The sequence below is a fragment of the Triturus cristatus genome, chromosome 7, assembly GCF_964204655.1.
Source record: "Triturus cristatus chromosome 7, aTriCri1.1, whole genome shotgun sequence".
Lineage (NCBI taxonomy): Eukaryota > Metazoa > Chordata > Amphibia > Caudata > Salamandridae > Triturus > Triturus cristatus.
The window spans coordinates 549,913,708-549,933,663 of NC_140590.1; the positions used below are offsets into that span (position 1 = coordinate 549,913,708).

The 19,956-nt window shown below is 45.2% G+C and overlaps 1 protein-coding gene across 2 annotated transcripts in view; it reads right to left on the reverse strand.

Annotated features, from left to right (window-relative positions):
* LLGL2 (LLGL scribble cell polarity complex component 2) overlaps window positions 1-19,956 on the reverse strand; it is a 682,570-nt gene that overhangs the window by 205,393 nt on the left and 457,221 nt on the right. For both annotated transcript variants that reach the window (XM_085616998.1, XM_085616999.1), the window contains exons 17-19: window positions 13,599-13,749; window positions 2,424-2,540; window positions 1,874-2,040 (exon numbers count right to left, since the gene is read on the reverse strand). In XM_085616998.1, coding sequence (XP_085473124.1) covers window positions 1,874-2,040; window positions 2,424-2,540; window positions 13,599-13,749 — 435 coding nt within the window. The remainder of the gene's footprint in view (window positions 1-1,873; window positions 2,041-2,423; window positions 2,541-13,598; window positions 13,750-19,956) is intronic.

Consider the following 19,956-nt stretch of genomic DNA (forward strand, 5'->3'; position numbering starts at 1 on the left):
TTTACTGTTAATTACTGGTAGTGATGATCTAGTTCTCCTTGTGCTTCTGACAATTTCTGCAGCATTTGGCATAGTAGAAGATAGTGTTCTACTCACTTGCCAAACTGAAATGGGTTGGGTAACGAACCTTCAACTTTCTTTGTTTCGCTCATTCTATCAGAGCAGAGATTACAGTTAAACCGTGGGATGACCACTACCATCGGTGACTGATACAGCAATGGTGCATACAGTACAAATGTTATGCTTCCTGTACCGTGCTAATGAATGGTTTCAATAGGAAGATCAATCAATATTACAAACTGCATGGATGTCTTGAGCAAATTAGCATTTGGATGGACTTCAGTTGGCTCCAACTGAATGACATTAAGACAGAAATGTTTGGGTGGGAAAGTCAAAATTGAGAGACCATATAAGAATAGGCACCACACCCAAACAGTTGGGCAATTCATCTAAATCACCCAAATCAACCCAAAATTTATGAACAGGAGTTTCAACATCTAGGGGCATAAATGGATGCAGAACTAACTATGAAGCACTAGATAATAAATATTTAAGAGCATGTTTTGTCATCAATCACAGTTGCGGCAAGTGATTTATTTCATACCTCCCCATAAAGACCTGAGCTGTGGAATTAACATACATCCCCCAATAGTTGATCAATAAGTTGAACATGACTCACAGTATGGGACAATAGCGATAGGTACGTGAAAACAAAACTGACAATATGAGGTTAAAGACAAAGCCAATGGTTTAGACTGGAGGAATGGATTTTCTTCAAAGTCCTTTGCCTTGTCCACTAGGCGCTACAAGGAATAGGCCAAAATTAAGAGCCTATTTACATACTTCAAGCCACCTAGAATATTGAGATTTCGTTGTAAAAACATATATCCACAAGTAGATGTCAGTATCAGAAAGCTGGGCAAAGAAGCTTTTCCTTCCTGACCCCAAGGTTTTGGAATGCCTTCACTGACAAAGCTGGACAGGAAGACCACTAGGTAAAGTTTTGTGCAATGGTTAAACTCCTCCTTTATTGTAACATGTTTAATTAAATCACTATGGTCCTGCCCCTTTCAACACCTAGGTATTCCTATGCAACATGGCACCTCAGTGCCAAGAGACATGCTACATTAATTCTATAAATCAATCAGAAGTTGTAGTTCTAACAGAGCCTGAAAAGACTACATGCAATGCCATATCCGTTGCCTTTGACCTATCAAGTGCACAGGAAACACCCTACGATTGTGTGGTTTTCAGATATAGAGACTAAGCTCTAAAGGTGAGGAGGCACACTGAAAGCGTAACTCCACTGATAGTCAATGTTGATTACCACCCCCTCTCACTAGGCTGTAGTGTGACATTCAAGTGATACCAGCTATTATCCCAGGAGTTCTTTGCTTAACAGCCTCGGTCAGGAGGACTGAAGACATGCAAGAAGGGGTTGATCTAATTTGTGTGCTGTTACAGGATTAGAAATGTTTAGAAGTGGTCAGATGTGTTCTCCTTGAAAGTAAGAGATATTTTTCAGCAAAGACATTAAACAATAGAACAGACGAATTCCGGAGAGCCTCATGACTCACATGATCTACTGGCGACCAGAACATATATTGCGGACAGACTGTCATCTCTATCTCTTACTGTGCCAATGCTATAACCGAAAACACCACAAAGTGTGACAGTTTTACAAACACTAACCCAAACGGTGTCAGATTTGCCATACACTAGGCGACTACTGTACCAGCTTGTACACTGGCAACACATTCACTCTGATAGCCGTGCTTTCCCACTATCCACAACTACTATATTAGTTATGCACTACTAGTTCACCTGCAATAACAACATCACACCTACAGTTACTTTCAGCGAGTCACCTTACCTTCAGCTGTTCTTCGGAAATGACTAACACCTGGTGGCTGCCCTGCATATCAGGACTCTTGGACAGATCATGTGCCACTTCCAGGGGCTCTGGAAGAGGCACGCTGTGTCCATCTAAGACGATGATCCCAACCACAGGCGCACGATGCATGAGCTGGATCTCCTTGGCTAGGGGCGGAAAGAAGTATTGTTAGACTGCAGGGTTCAAACAACCTGTAAATCCTCTGAAGATTATGGGACAAGAGTCTCAAGAGAATTTAAGTATGAGTAAGGGAACAGGGTTAGAATAAAAGGACCCAGGGAATCTCAATACCACACATACAAATCAACAGACTTAAGAATCCCAAGGAGATCGAATGATGGCAATACTTAGCTAGGTAAAATTCAACAGTATTATGAAACAAGGCCTACAATGGATGGTCTATATATAAACCATATAAAGCCTAACGAGAGAAGGGAACAATGTCCTGACAGGTTCCAAGTATTATCCATGCAAAGTCCAATAGAGTTCTGTAAAAACACAAAGGTACTGAATGTGATCCAGTTGTCACCTTGATTTGCCGTCACTATCTCGTCTGCCCTCCGCTCTGCCGGTGGGACCCGTAAGGAAAAGGCATACACTGTGCCACCGTTAGTGCCTGCCCACAGCGAGGGACAGTGCCGAGAGCCTGAAGTGGGGAAACACAAAGTATATTACTTCTCCTCATATAATGTTACCTTGCTTTTTATACAGAGCTTCATATCACACTTCTGTTTTCCTGAGTGCTATGAATAATGTTTGTTAATATAGCCAAATTTAATGGAACTCAAATTCCTGACTTTAAGTTGGCCTTTCTGGGATTTTAAATCACTACCTGCCACCCACAGTGATAGTCATTTATCCTATTGAGCGATGTTGCTGTCATATAGAGAAAGGCACAACTACTTATTCCGTATGGCAACATCACAGCCAGCAAATTGTGTTGATGTTAGGAGATTATATGGAGATGTATAGAATCTGAAAAATAAGAAAGCATAATGGCTAAACAAAAAGAAAAAATATACGGAGAAATATTAATGAAGCTGAGGGTAGTAGGAGAGGAATATGGGAAGAAAAGAGGCATTGTGTGTATGTGTGTGTGTAAATATCAATGTGCCAACTATGGCCTATGAGTCAAGACTTTTGGCCCCACACCCTCTGCTGTATGGGACCTTGCATATTATGTATATATATACATATATATATATACACACACACACACACACAATCATATATATATATATATATATATATATATATATATATTACCTACTGGCGGTCGCCAGTAGGTAGTTATAGTTAGGACCACGTTTCCATAGGAAATCCGCAACATTCTATTTTGAATAACTTTTGCGCCGGTCGACGAATCCTCGCAAATTTTTCAAAATAGGTGGGGCGCTCCGCTCCGCTCCTACCCTGAAAGTCTCGGGGGGTTTCTTCAAGCGGGGGCTGAGATAAAAGGGGGGTCCCAAAACACGTTTTTCCCATGCATTTTTCCATAGGACCTTTAGACACAGCTACAGCCCGAACGGCTGAACAGAATTACTTGAAATTTGGCAGAGAGGTAGTCCTCAGGTCAAGGAAGTGCCTTTTGTAGGTTTGGTGTAAATCTGTTCAGTAGATTCTGAGAAAATAGCCTTTAAATCAATATATATATCTGAGCCAGCTTACGGTGCGCTTACGGTGCGCTTACCGTACGCGTACGGTGGCGTGCGCGAGCGCGATTCTGATTGGCTCTTAGATCTTAGTAAACATTCGAATCGGCCGAAACCAGGAAGCGACGGCCGCCATTTTCTCTCTCGCACTCTGAGTAGGGCAGCATAAATGAAGCCCAAAAATGGGTAAAGGGGCAGTATATTTAAATAATAATCACCCAGCAATGATATACGGGCCCCCAAACAACCCACAAGGCCAAAAAAAATTTATTTTTTTTTTTTCCGAAAAATCGCCGATTACGCTTACCGTACGCGTACGGTAAAAAAATTAAAAAAAAAAAAAAAAGTATCCACACTCTCCCCACCCCATGTGCAAATGGTGCCCGAAGGGCTCCATTTGTGCATGGCTTATGAAATAATTGAAATTAATAAACAAAACATTTCACAACGATGCGCATAATATGTCCCCCATGTGCGCACGGTGCGCGAAGCGCATCGTGCGTACATGGCCCATCTCGCATAATGTGGGCACGCGGTGCGCAGAGCGCACCGCGTGACCACCGTGCGTGCATGGCACTAACTGCGTAAAGTGGGCGCGCGGCGCGCGAAGCGCACCGCGTGCTCACTGTGCGCGCACGGTGCGCGAAGCGCACCGTGCGCGCACGGAACGAACTGCGTTAAGTGGGCGCGCACGCAACGAATGGCGCAAAGTAAGTTAGCATTTAAAAAACCGTACAAATTCACTGAAAAAACCATAGGTTTCACACACGTTATAGTTAGGAATTAGCATTTAAAAAACCTTGCAAATTCACTGAAAAAACCATAGGTTTCACACATGTTATAGTTAGCTGTACATTTTACTGATAAAAAACCAATGAAATTCCCCCGTTATAGTTACTGTAGGCAACTATAACTCACGCGACCGTAATCCTCTGGTGATGACATATGTGTCTTTATGAAAAAAAAATATTTGTAATATATGTATAGCTAAAATTTAATGGAAGAAGACATGGGCAAATAAGTGTCTAAATACAGTATTAGCATCAGCAGAGGATTGCGGTCGCGTGAGTTATAGTTGCCTACAGTAACTATAACGGGGGAATTTCATTGGTTTTTTATCAGTAAAATGTACAGCTAACTATAACATGTGTGAAACCTATGGTTTTTTCAGTGAATTTGCAAGGTTTTTTAAATGCTAATTCCTAACTATAACGTGTGTGAAACCTATGGTTTTTTCAGTGAATATACATATATATATATATATATGCTATGATACGTTATAAATATGTATTTAAATCAAACATTTTTATGATTATGTGTTTTCTTTTCTATCAAACACAGAATGTTATGTTTGACCTGTAAGGAAGTATATCACAGCACTGTGCAATTATTCCCATCATGTCAGTATCAGAAGGACACTTTTTCATGCTCCTCATCCCCCAAAAATATTTGCCACTATTGCTTTACATATATTCTGCACTATAATGACTTATAATATAAGCCTCTAATAATACAACTCCCGAAGGCTTGTGTGTGTGTGCTGATTAGGGGAAAAGGTGAAGGAAACATATTTATAACCTGTCTGTCTCTTGCAAGATGGTTTGCTGTCCCAATATGTATTTTTCTTTAGGCAAGCTGTGGGAGAGAGACATGTTCGACTTCTATGCTATGCACAGTAGAATACCTTTAATGCCAGGAGGGCAAGAAAAATCTTGGCAATAAGATTGGCACACAGATGAATTGAGCTACAAAGTCCAGTAGCTGTGTAAAAATCTGTCTAAAAATGGAAACACCTTGAAAAGGAGCATTTCACCTAAGAACCACAGCATGAAACAAGCAAGAGGTGACCATATACAACCACTGTAAATGAAAGTTGGACTTACCAAGGTCTAGGAAAGATGAAGAGTAACATGGAAGAGAAGGGGCCTGACTAAGGATTACACATTTAAAATGGGAGAGACAGGGCAGTCCTGGTTGTGGGCTAATAAAAGTCATAAACATGAGCCCATGGGCATGTATCATATAGATTGCCTGCAGGGAATCATGATACACAGGCATTTGCTGCTGTTCGGAATGAGAGAGAAAGACCACTGCGGTGGGCAGGTCGGAGAGATGAATTCATTTACAGAGGTAAGGAAGAGAAAGGCTTGGCTAGCTGAAAGGAACTGGATAAAGCAGGCTCGCTGTAGGCTGTTATTGTCATGACGTGGCAGTGGGTAAGTATAAGCCTTAAGGCCCAATAAAGTATCAACCTTACACATAGCAACACTCAGCATATCCCCAATGAGAAGGCCTGAAAGACATAGCTGCATTGTAAAGGGACTGGCAACAGTAAACTGTTTCTGTATGTATCCAGTAGCTTCCCAATCCCAGCACACTTTATACTGTGAGTTGATTCACAATGTTGCTTCTTACTGACAGATTTAATGCAAAGACACACCAGTGATAAACACTCCTTTCATGAGATGGATAGCTGGATGAGAGGAAGGCTATTTATGACTTTCTTTAATATGGCTAGAATGCAAGCATTGGAACACAAGTAACTAATTCTCTGTTTCGTAAGATCTTCACTGAGAAGCAGACTAGAAATGGATTGCATCTAAATTTGAAACTGTTAACAAAAAGGCTTTTCATAGCAGCTTGTCCTACTGCAGTATTTGCCCTGGTATTCAAATCAAAACACTGTTCAGTAACTATATGTATAGAACTGCAAATGGCAGATTTACATATCTTATTTAGCAGTAGGTTTCTCAAACATGCCGTTATGGATGTTTTTCCCTTAGTCGAAAGTGCCCAAAGATTTCCTGACAATGGTTTATCCTCCAGGTTGTGAAAGCGCTCTGCATCTGGCACCCCGTGTGTGTTCAAATACTGCATTGTGCTGTTATAGAGTCAGATTAAATTAGAACAGTTTTGGACTTTAGAGTTGTGATATGCAGCACCAAACTTCAAGAAATTTCTATGATGGTGGATCACTTTGCCCATCCAGAGATCTTGAACTTTCAGAATTCCGAGAAGTGTTCAGCAGCCTACCATAAAAGAATATGCAAAGATTGATTGGTTATTAAGATCCTAGTGAAACAAAGCCCCTTTCAACACATTTTCCTCTGTATACTACTAAGGAAGAAAATGTTTTGCTGCTACTGTCAGATTTTATCTTCCCAACTGTCCTCCATTAATGTACTGGTTTTTCAAACAATTGATACAAGGTTTATATGTAATCTGGCATTGCAGACACTGAAAATACAGGAGGCCATCAACCACAGAAGGGATGAAACTTGAGCAACTGTCCGGAGAATGTGAAGACAATTCAGAAAAACTGACAATACTCTCTCCTCTGCAGAAAAAGTATTTCCTTTGGCTTGTATTCAGTTGCACCCAGATGGACAAGTTACTTCCCTTTGGTAATGCCCTATTTGGTAGAGACTAACCACAGAATCCTTACCTTTTAAATATTCCTCCTGGTGTCAGTCTGGATCCAGAAAATCTTCAGCAGTACCCCTATGCGCCGTGAGGTGATGTCACGTGGCTCCGCAGCAACATCATTCCGCTCCAGAAGTGATGCGAGGAATCGTTTATAAACGCCAGACATGTGCATTGACATCAGTTGTTTTATGAGCTGTCTGCAACTTTAGATGCAGAGGCAAATCACAAATTGGTAGCTACTTAGACACCGCCCTCGAGCACTGACCTCAGTTCTGTACAAGACTATCCGCGCCAGAAACGCAGAGCCATACAAGACACCGACCACAGGTGCACAAAACTAGGGCCCTGAAAGGATATCCTTAACCCTAGAAATCAGTTTGCAGAACGGGGAGGATGGGAGGGGCGTTAAGGAATCTATAACTAACCTATGTTTCTTACAAATATATCGTTACCGAACGTAAGTAACTTGCTCATCTGAAAGAAACAGTTAGTTTTAGATTTCTTACCTTAGAATAGATACCCCAGCAATACCAACCCCGGCGGTGGGTCTGCGAACCAAGTTCACACCAGAAAGTCCTGGAGAACAAAACGGCCAAAGAAGCCATCCCTCCGGACTTGGCTGTCAAGGCAGTAGTGTCTCGTAAACGTGCGCAGCAATGCCCACTTAGCTGCCTGACAGATGTCATTTAGAGGAACTCCTCGTCCCGAAGCAGTAATGGCTGCCATCGCCCTGGTGGAATGGGCGTGCAGCCCCACTGGAGGCTCCTTTTTTGCTAGAGAATATCAGGCTTTGATACACAAAACGACCCATCTGGAGATAGTCTGCTTGTGTACGGCCCGACCTTTCTTTGTGCCTACGTAGCCAACAAAGAGCTGGTCATCCACCCAGAACTGTTTGGTGCGATCCAAATAAAAGGAAAGCGCATGTTTTGGGTCCAGATGGTGGACTCTCTTCCTCTTTCGAAGGATGCGGAGGCGGAAAGAAGGTGGGCAAAGTGATGGTTTGCCCAATGTGAAAAGTGGTGACAACCTTGCGAACGAAGGATGGACGAGTCCTGAGGACAACTTTGTCCGGATGTACAGACAGATAAGGAGGCTTGGATGAAAGGGCCTGGAGCTCACTCACTCTTTTGGCAGATGTGATGGCCACCAGGAATGCAGTCTTCCGAGTTAAAATCCTCAAGGGACAGTTGTGAAGCTACTCAAAGGGAGCGCACATTAAATATGTCAAGACCAGATTCAAGTCCCACTGAGGCATAACGAAGGGAATAGGAGGAAAGAGATGAGTTATGCCTTTTTAGAAACGATTTACAACTGAGGACTTGAAGAGAGAAGGCCGATCAGGAAGCCGAAGAAAGGCAGAAATGGTCGAAAGATAGCCCTTGATAGTGCCCAGAGCAGAACCCTACTGGGACAAAGAGAAAAGGAACAAAAGAACCTGAGAAGGAGGGGCAGAAAGAGGATCCACAGCCTTTGCTGCGCACCATGCCACAAATGTGTTCCACCGGCAGGCGTATACTGTCTTAGTGGAGGGATGCCTGGCTGCCAGGATTACATCGCAAATGACGTTTACTGCTGCCGCTCAATCTCCACGCAAGGAAGTGGAGGCTGGACAGGTTCAGTTGGAGGGCTGCCCCTGCTGCTGCAACAGAAGATCCTCCCGAAGAGGCAGTCAGATTGGAGGATCAATGGCCTTGTTGAGCAGCTCAGAATACCAGACCCTTCGTGCCCAATACAGAGCCACCAGAATGACGTGGACCCGGTCGCACTTGATCTTCTTCAGCACTCTGGGCAGAAGTCGTATAGGCAGAAAGGCCTACAACAGACGGCAACTTCACTTGCGACAAAAAGCATTGCCTAGCGAGTCCCGCCTTGGAAATTCCAACGTGCAGGATTGCTGACATGGCGCATTCTCTTCGGTGGCGAATAGATCTAACCAAGGTTCTACCCACTGTTGAAAGAGACCTTGCACCACCTCCAAGTGAAGACGTCATTCGTGATCCATCATGCACCTGCGACTGAGTTCGTCCGCCCTGGCATTCATAGAACCTGCCAGGTGTTGAACCACCAGGGATATGCCCTGATGTTCCAGCCATGTCCAGAGGCGAAGAGCCTCCTGACATAGGGTCCACGACCCCACCCCGCAGTACCACATGGCGGTGGTGTTGTCCGTGAACACCTGCACTACTCTTCCCCGGATAGAGGGAAGGAATGCCTTCAGTGCAAGATGAATCGCCCAGAGCTCCAGAAGGTTGATGGGGTGCCCGGACGATTGTTGGCCGTGTCGTTGCGCGCGCCGCTTCGCATTTGGCGAAGCAGCGCGCGCAACGAAATTCGTTTTATTAATTTTTTTCGTAACTTACCTGAACTCTGCCGTATGCCGCATTTTGCAACCCCCCACCCTGTCCCTCCTCTGCGCCACGTTACCGCCCCGGTAAAAGGCCCTACACGGGCCGTCACTGCCCTGATGCTGCGCCCACTGGAACTTCAGGACCCACTGCAGAGCCCGCATATGCCACCTGGCATGATCAACCAGCAGGATGCAGGAGGCCATGAGGCCTAGCAGCCTCAGGGTCATCCTGACCGAAACCCGGGATAGAGGCTGAAAGATCGGAATCATAGTCCGAATATCCCAGACTCGCTGTTTGGGAGGATAAACCTGAAACCGCGTTGTGTCCAGAACCGCTCCGATAAAGAGGAGCTTTTGAGAGGGGGATCAGGTGCGACTTCGGCACATTGATGGAGAACCCCAGCAAATGCAGGAGGTCGGCCCTAGTCTTGAGGTCGGAGAGGACAGTCTGGGGCGAGCCTGCCTGCAACAGCCAGTCGTCGAGATAGGGGAAGACTGAAACCCCTGATCTGCGCAGATGAGCTGGGACCACCGCCATCACTTTCGTGAACACCCGAGGGGCGCTGGTAAGGCCAAAGGGGAGCACGGTAAACTGAAAGTGCTCGTGGCCTACCGTGAACCGCAGGTAACGCCAGTGGGCCGGCAGGACAGGGATGTGAAAATAAGTGTCCTGCAAGTCCAACGCTACCAACCAGTCTCCAGGGTCGTGGGCAGACAAGACCTGAGCGAGCGTCAACATCTTGAACTTCTCCTTCCGGAGAAAGCGGTTGACGTTCCTGAGATCCAGGATAGGACGCAGGCCCTTGTCCTTCTTGGGCACCAGAAAGTAGTGGGAGTAACAACCACGACCTACTTCTGGGACAGGAATGAGCTCGATGACTTCCTTGGCCAGGAGAGCCCTAACTTCCTGTTGGAGAAGGCAGAGGTGATCCTCTGACATACGGTGGTACTGAGGTGGCATGGCTGGGGAGGTAGCCTCGAATGGGAGGGAGTAGCCTCTTCGGACTATCTGCAAAACCCACCTGTCCGACGTGATGGTGCGCCAGTGGGGGAGCTGAAGGCGAATCCTGCTGCCCACTGGCGTTTGATGGGCCTGAAATGTTGGACTGGAAAGGCTTAGAGGCTGCTGCGGAGGGGGGCAAGCGTCGGCCTGTGGCTCTGGGCGGAACATAGTGCCGCACCCCTCCCGTAGCCACGAAAGGGGCGCAAAGCAGACTGCGCAGAGCAGCTGGAGAGGCGCAGGGATTTGTCTGTAGTCCGTGAGTCATTGAAACGCTTGAGCGTTGTCCGCTTTGTCGCCAAAAATGCGACGGCCACCAAAGGGCATGTCCATGAGGGTATTCTGGACATCCCCAGGAAAGCCAGTCGATCTCATCCAGGCATAGCATCGAAGGGCTACCGACTTGGAAATCGTCCTACCTAGAGAGTCCGCGGTACCCAGCCCACAACGGAAGGTAAAGTTCACCCTATACCTCCCGGCGGCAATAGCCTGGGAGAGCACTGTCCGGGCCTCCTCCAGACACTGAGGCAGCACCTGCGCAACTGTGTCCCACACAGAGTGGGAATAATCGGCCCAATAAACATGCAGTGTTTACCGACCGCAGTCCCAAGCTGGCGGAAGAGAAAATCTTCTTCCCAAGATAGACAGCGGAGTTTGTCCAGTTTGGCGTTCAGGGAACCTGCCAGGTGTTGAACCACCAGGGTTATGCCCTGCTGTTCCAGCCATGTCCAGAGAGGCAGGGCTTCTCGACAAAGGGTCCACGACCCCACCCCACCCTGCTTGTTGCAGTCCCTGCCTTGGAATGTTGTCCCCTCCTACCGTGGCTATGGAGGAAGGAGCGTCATATGCAGTGGTGTTGTGTAGGGCAGCCGAGGCCCTCAACCTCGAGCTCCCTACAGTGGCGGTCAGGACTAACCTCCTGAGGGAGGTGCTTCTACCGTTTCTAGCTCTTGGGAGCCCCTGCTGCCGTTTAATGAAGCCCTCACCGACATCCTTTTGGGCACCTGGTCCAGGCCCAACACAGGGACCCCTGTGGATAGGATGATCGCCCGACGCCACTGCCCGCCTCCTGGCGACCCAACTTTCCTCTCCTAACACCCCACCCCTGAGAGCTTGGTGGTCCAAGCCTCTACTTCCAAGAGCATTCCTTACCGCTCCACCGGAAAGGGAACCCAAGAAGCTGGATCGTGCCACGTGCTGTTGTCCATGAACACCTGCGCTAGCTTCCCCTTGACAGAGGGAAGAAATGCTGTCAATGCCAACCAGATCGCTCGAAGCTCCAACAAACTTATGTGGAGCCCCAACTCCGCCAGAGACCAGTGTCCCCTGACCTCCACCTCTCCCAGATGGCCGCCAAATCCCAGGAGTGACGCATCTGTCACAACTGAGATCTGGTTGTGATAATATAGAAAAAGGCAACTCCATAAGACAAAATATTTGCCCAGGATCACACAATTTGAGACCAGTTCACTGGTCAAGTACATTACAGTTAGGTCAATTAGATTATTAAAATTACTAGACCCGCAGGTCTAGTGACATTTTTATGGTTGTTTGAGCCCTGAGAGAAGATTCAAGACTACATTCCAGCCCGCACCTTTTGCTCCTCCCTCTGAACATCTGGCTATAGTCCGGCTCAGAACAGGCGGTAGATCATTTTTGTATCTAGGACCGCTTAACTTAAACATACTCCCTAGGGATCTGCTTCTAACACGAGACCTTCCCTTCCTCAAAGAGAAACTGAAAACTTGGCTTTTCACACAATCAGCATAAGTTTCAGATGTAGGTGCCGTCATGCCTTTAGCGCCGGGACACTCTAGTGAGTAGCTGTGCGCTGTATAAATCTTCAAATTATAACAAAACATAAGGAGATAAGGAAGCCTTAAATAACTGCTTCAGCAAAATGTTTTCTGTCACTTGGTAAGGTATTCTAGAAGGGTTGAGTATTCTCCAATAAGTCACACTCATACCTGCCAAGAAGTGTAGAAGCTCTTGCAGAATTCAGAGCTATGCCTGCTGTACTGCAAACCTTTCTACCAACCAGAGTCAGCCTCTGAGTCTATTTGGTAGAACAGACATCTTTGGAGTAGGCATACCATTTCCTGACTACAGAGACAACAACAGTGTCCTGTTTTGGGACTGGATTCTGAGCTATAGATTTCTCTAGCAGCCCGAGTTGCTACTTGAGTTATGGCCAGAGAAAGACATTTTGTTTCACTGTTTCCTCGAAGCCAGGCGTTAGAAGTAAAAGACAACGTGTAGGGACTCTTTGCTGCACCTTTATAAAGACCGAGAAAGATGTGTTTGGAGTTTCCAGTGAAATATTAAGCTGGGAAAGATCATTTTGCCAGTCCTGCATGAAATGTTGCGATTTCAGCAAAGTAGAACCTAAGGGAAACACTAGTGTGGAAAATGTGGAAACTGGATCCAAGTCTGAAAAAACTAATTTATATCCCTCCTGGATGGGTAAGTTGTATGTGTCTTATTTACCTTTTAGCTGGAGGTGGTGTAGGAGAATGCTTGGGCCCCAGAGGTGCACCAGGTCTTTCTGGCCTTGGCACCTAGCAGAGTAGAAAAACCGTGGACAGAGAAAATGGAGATGTAGTATGCCTTAGTGGTACTGAAAGAAACGGCACAGGTCGAACAGGAGGCTAATTGGAGTCTTATGGTGAATAGCCAAAGCAGGGCAAAGAATTGTATGAGAAGCCATGGCCAGAAGTGGTGACAGAAACCATAGATTTAGAGGGAGTGATATTATGTGAAGATGGTGAAGATCTGTGGCTCAACAGCAGTAAAGACAAGCTGCCAAAGGGAAAGAAGGACTGCGTAAAAATTGAGCGCTATTAAAGAAGAGAACACATAGCTCATCACAGAGAGAATGACCTTTTTATGGAATTATCAGACATTTGTGAAGCCATGGTGCAAGAGTGGCTGTATGTGTGCGCAGGATTCAGTTCTGTAAGAAAAAGGGTCCAAGCTATAAAAAGGTGATCCTGTTCTCTCAAAATTGCTATTGAATACCTCATAAGTACAGATGACAGGAGAGAAGACATAACAGAAATATCCATGCTATATGCAGTTCTCGAAGCAAATTATTTACATATTAGTAGATATGAATTAAAGAGAATAGACTGTGGACAGAGTTGGGCGCAGGAGAAGGCAGAATCATATGAAAAAGATAGATCAGGCCTTGGGAAAATCTGGAAGAGATTGGGCAGGCTCTGCACCAGTCTAGAAATGCACGACTTACACAAACATTGGCATTGACGATTTACTCACTGTCTCGCAGGTAGGTGTCGGCAAAGTACAGTGTTCGCACAAATCCTGTGAAGGAGTCTTCTGCTGAGCGTGCTTCAATTTTCCGCTGTACTGGAGCAAGTTCCATCTCCTGTAGTGCATCATGGTCAAACTTGGCGTTAGCTTCTTGCACCTTCATTGAAAGAGTGGGAGGGAACGAGAGGAGGTGAGGGGTGTGATATGAAAATAATTTAGTAAAGAAGGGAGATGACAAGAGTATGGAAGAAGTGGGGAGTGAGAAATGCAGGGTGGAAAATATAGGAGAGATGAAATGCAAGAAAAATGATGAGAAATGGAGAATGACAAAGAAAGAAAAAGGGATGAAACACAGAGAAAACACTGTCTAAACTCTATTGCTATAGCATTAACTCTTTATCATCCATAAAATGCTTTTTTCAGGCATGGATGGGGAAACCTTTTGGCATATCAAGAGCAACTGGAAGAGAATCCAATTTTTAACTTGCCCCTATTGATATGAGTTCCCCTGAATACAGGTGCATATTCCACTGATGGTACAAGCGAGTCTCCTGCGAACACTGATAAATAAACTTTGCTTTTGGCTGACGTTATTGCTAATGAATAAGCAGTTTTTCAAGACAAGTGCATAATAGTAGATCTGTGAATTAGTTCATATGGTTCTTTTGATAAGGCTGAAAAAACCGTATTTAACTCTCAAAATAAAGCTGGACTCTTCACTAGAGATAAAATAATAAAATATATGCTTCATAAACTCTTTAATGATTCTTGTTGAGAATAATGAGTGTGACACTGGCCTTCTCAAATATCTAGATTTTGATGAAAGGTGCACTTTGATTATTGGATATTTAAGGCCTGGTTTAGTGAATACCAAAGAAAGTAATAACTGATTGGATGCTATTGACAATGGGTCCAGATTATTAGATTGAAGATGAGTCTATTTATATGCTTACATCTTCAGAATGGAAGGAACTCTCACTGCAGTACGAATGTCTCTACAGTTATTAGACATTTTTGGTAAACTAAACTAGAAGTTCTCATCAGTCAGGCTATCAAGTAGAATGACTCTGGGTACAGGTAGAAAATCTGGCCTTGCCTCCTGGATAATACATGTCTTGAACTGAAGCAACCTGCTCACTGACCTCTGCTCCACAGCGCTGGATACGAATATTGTGTGGGCTGCGCTGGGGCTATCGATATCATCAGATACAGTTCCTTCTTTATCTTACACAATAGTTTGAGTATTACTGGCACTGGCAGAAATGCATAAAGGAACTTTCCCCACCAGGCTGTTCAGAAAAGCCTCTCCTTTGGAGTCGGGCCACAGCCTTCAACTCAGAAACCTTGGGGTGAGTTCTTCATTTGGATTTGGCCAGCTGTATGAATCTTGTTATCTCAATGCCCTAAGCTTATGAAAACTGTGTATTTAATTCTTCTTGAATTGGTCTCATACAAAGACATCACTGTAGAAGTAGGTGGATGCAAACAAAATGCAACCTAAGAGTCCTTCGAGATGCCTTACAATCACAACACTTCAGGAATGTGTGGAGATGCATGTAAGCGCCAACTCTGTGCACCAACATCAGTTTCTTGCTCAACTCTTTCCGAGCCCTTGGATATAGAGCAAAAAAAAATTGGCCTTACCAGTGTGGCGATCTTTATTTGGGACTTTTGTCGAAGGTAAAAAAAAAAAAAAAATTTTTTAAAAGAGACCACTCCACTGAACGAGGAGGTGGGAGAGCAGTGAGGAATCTGCGGTTAAATGGAATACCCACCAGAATGAGAGTAACCGAGGATATGTAATTAGTTTTTCTGATGGCTACTTCTAACTGCAGATTCCTCACCTTTTTAGGTCTTGCCTACGCAGCGCGCATGCGCTGCGTAGGAGAAAGACCTTTACCATCGATTCGCCTTTTCAGCCAAAAACGTGCACGCGTTGCATTGCTTTTAATGGCAACACGTGCACGTCTGGAGATTCCCTTGCGGGAGCGAGCTTTGACACCATATGTTTGTAATTAACTTGCAAACATATGGTGCCCCTGCTCGTTCCCGGAAGGGAAACAGGCGCAGGCCCCCTCCTGTCTTCCCTCCCCCTGCTGCCGCCTCCTTTAGCGCAAGTCGCGTGCGCGTGTTTGTTTTCTTTAATGGCGCGCCTGTGCTTGTTTTAATTCCCAGAGATCTGTGTAATTGCGGCTGTTTAATGGCTGGGGGATTGCATGGTTTATTTTCCAAGTCAGTTTAATCTGCGGTAAACCGTGCTAATAAATCTGCTTTCTAAGCCTCTTGGTAACCGCAGAACGCAATAAAAATACTTTCCGGTGCAGAAGTGGAATTTAAACAAAGTGTGTTATATTTTGTAACGTAACCGGTGCACATGTAAAGCGCTCCAATACCCTTGGGGCGAGTTTGTGCTCTATATATATATTCAACAAAAACCAACTTGTTTACTGTGCTGCAGCCTGATTTTTCAAGAAACAAAACTGCCCTTGCACACTAAAAAGGTCAAAGGTTGTGGGATGCTACGTCCTCTAATGTCGCTAGAAGATGAAGCAACACATGCTGTCTCCTATACTATGTTGGTGAAATGATGCTACTATGCTGGGGGCAGCTTGTGACGCGGCACCGATTTTCCGCAGCATAAGCGCATAGAACACAAACCACACACCTACCAATGCCACTTGAGGTCAGTTCTCAATATTTGGCTTGCACCCATTGGATGTTACATTTCAAGATAAGTTAATTGAACTATTTAAGGCATTTTCTGGTGCACACAGATGATATCCATGTTGCAATTGCACACCATATCATTATTCAGATTTACCTCAGATGCTACGGACCAATAGGAATCATCGTCACAAAGTTAACCATTGACTCGGGAGCTAGCGCCAACCTTGACAGAAGTGTGATCGCATACATCCAGAGCTGGGGGACATGGGTGCGGGGATTTTCCATTTGAGTGACACTTGGTAAAGCATGAAGTGACAGAGGTAAGAGTTTTCATCGGTTCAAAAATCCCTAAGCACCTATCTGTCCTTTAAATTCTAAAATGCTCTCATTTGTCTCATTTCCGTCCATTATATGGTTATGCACCTGGGGATAATGTAGTAAACTGATTTTGCGCGCTATTTTGTGAAGCATTCGGCATCATGAAGGAAGGAGCTGATATTACACAGCATTTGACTTTTCTAAGAAACTAGAGCGATGATACATGATTAACTGTTACACATTCATGACTGGGAACATAATAACCCCCTTTATATTACATTCGAACTGACAAAATTAATATGGAGTTTCATTTTTACAAGATCATCATTTGGGATGTCAGGTGTTAGCTGGTAAATTCAAGGCTGGCAGTGTTAGCAGGAAGTCATTACTGTCTATAAACACAATGAGTGTCAAGCTATCGAAGATTTGTCAAGGGAAAAATGGGGTCCTGGACAAAAAGATCACACCTCACTTGAAGAGCCCCTTTCAGCAAACCTAGAGCGGATCATGGTTACCTAACGTTTACTTCAGAGCGTGGGTCTTTGGGTGATGGTGTGGCGTTATGACCTGAGCTGACGAATTTGGAATGTGGGAACCCGGTTCGAGTCTCGGCGTCTGCTCAACTTTGTGATTCTGGGCAAAATCACTTCATCTACTCGTGTCTGAAAAAAGCAGAATACGTCTTTGTGTAATGTATCTGGTTCTCATGTAAAGAACTTCAATACTTTGGGAGGAGTTAGCGCTATAAAACTGCAAGAATATATATAAATGTAATTGGAGACAGCTGCAATGTTTACTTGAATTGAGGGGGCGGAGCTCCTCAGTGAAGTCTTTTGCAGGAGTCACTCCAACGTGTTTGCACTTGAAGGAAGTGTTTCTTTGCCTCAGCTGCTATGATGGGAGTCCAGCGTGGCTTGATCCGAGGGGCTTATGCACTCTGCATGCCGGTGACACCGACTTCTGTCCCACCTGTCAGCGCCAGACGGGAACAGCACAGGTGAGAATCGCCAGAGTCCAATTTTGCTAGCTCTCTGAGAACTCAGTCTGCCCTTGTCTAAGTGACTGCCGTGCAGATGTATCTATTAATTTCCTTACATTCGGAATATGTAGTGCCGTGTTTTGGCTTTCGTGACAGGCGCTAACATTGCTGCCTAATTGAGGTATACTGTAATCCAACCTTTTATCAGGTTTTGAATGCAGGCACAGCTCAACAAGTCTGAAATATATTTAATAGTAATTTGCCAACATTTCATGCTTGGATGTACATCTTAGACATATCTTGTCCCCATTCGTTTAGCTTATGCACATTTCAACAAAGCTATCATCTATTTAATGAATCCGTTAAAAAAAATAGATAACAAAACCATATCGGTACATAAGCAAATTTGTTAATTACATTTTTATCCGTCAGCCAACCATACCCTACGATACAAATGCTAAAAGTGGTTAATAGGCTCCTACCCAAACATCACTCAGACGAATTGTTGACAAAAGTTGTGGACATCCCACAATAGTTGAAGGAGACTGTAGGAGATATGGCCTAACGGCCAAAGCCACTGCAGACATAGCAACTCGGAAACCAGGTTCTGGTATCTGCTCAACATTTTGTGTTTCTGGCCAAATAACTTTATCTCCATTGCCTTACCAAAAAAAAAACAAGCATTGGCATAGTCAATAGGTCTCGCTTTTGGGACCTTATAAGTATTTAGTTATGCAGCACAATATCCTTGGTGCAACAACATCAACTGTTGCATGGCTAAACACTTATAAGGTCCCAAAGGCGAGACCTATTATCTATGCCAATGCTGGGTTTTTTTAAAACAGATTTTATTTGTCAGAGCGATACAATGCAGAGCTCTGAGTCCCAGAGACAACTGCCGCATATAAGATACAAAAGTAGGACTTTGACAATTTTACACATTTATGTTAAGGAAAATATAAAAGGCAATACAAATAAAATCATTCCCTGCAAAACAACCAACACCCCCCCCTCCCCCCCCTCCCCACTCCCCAGCGCGCCGTCTCCTTATTTTGGAATAGTATATCACTGACCCAAACTGCCATTAATCTACACTAGGACTCAATGACCACAATACCGTCTCCCGCCAAGCACCTGCAAGCCACTCGGGAGAAAAGAGTAAGGTATGTGAAAGGCCAACAGGCTACCCCGGGTAAAGGCCCCAGCCTCCCTGCGGCAGCTCTAGCTCCAGACCCTGATAATCTGCCCAGCGCTTTCAGATTTTATAATGTTTCCGGGGGCACCCTTTAGCTTCAAAAATGGGAACTTCAAGACCCATACAGAAGTCCAGTCCATTTTTCCAAGTCGAAACGGAAGGGGCAACCACTGCCTTCCAGGCTCTAGCTATGTCCCTCTTCGCAAAAGTAAAACCAAGAAGCATTAGATGTCTCTTATAAATATTGCCCCCAATCCCTTCCATCACATGAAGGAGGACAAGCTTCGGTGAACTAGGAAGCTCCCAACCCAATACTTCAGAGACACAAGCCAAAACCCCCCTCCAGAATCGTGCTAGCGCTATGCAGTGCCATATAGTGTGCACCAGGGTCCCCTCCTCGTTCCCACAACGGAGACCCACCGGGGAAGCCACCAGGCCCGCCCTCCAGAGCCTAACCATGGTAAAATAAACCCGATGGAGATATCTGAACTGAATCAACCACAGGCTCATTGCAATGGCCGCCCCTCGCGGGGAAATCAAGGATTTCGTCCATTCCACTTCCTCCATCTGACCCACATCTCCCTCCCAGGCCTCCCTCAAATGCTGCTAGGAGGGGGAACAGTGCGTGACCAGGGATTGATACATTTTAGAGATCTTATGGTCTAGAAGGTCCCCCATAAATATCTTAGCCTCTATTGGGCTGAACTCCGGCAGCGATTCCAGACCCTTCAAGCTGGGGGAAATAGCATGCCTAAATTGGAAATACTTAAGGAATTGTGTCTTTGGCATCTGATCATCCCTCTGAATGTCTTGGAAGGATTTTAAAATCGTGCCCCGCATAACGTCCCCAGAGTAGATATCCCAATACTGTCCCAGTCTTGAAACCCGGAGAGGCTCAGCAACTGTGGAAAGCGGCCATTGTGCCATAATGTGGTCTCCCGAGTCAATCTGTTCCACCAGCCCATCCGCCGCAACGCCTGCCTTCAAAGCTGAAAAACAATCCAAGTGGCAGATGGAAGGGGCGCCTCAGCTGAGCCGAATAGAGAAGAACATGGAGGGACCGATCGCCCATGGAGCGTCCCTCCACAGCATATTCCGTGTCCGCTCTATCCCCATACCACCACTCGTTTAGGACAAGTAGATGTGATGCTACATAATAAGACCAAATATCGAAGGTGGCCAGCCCCCCGTAATATGTGGATAGA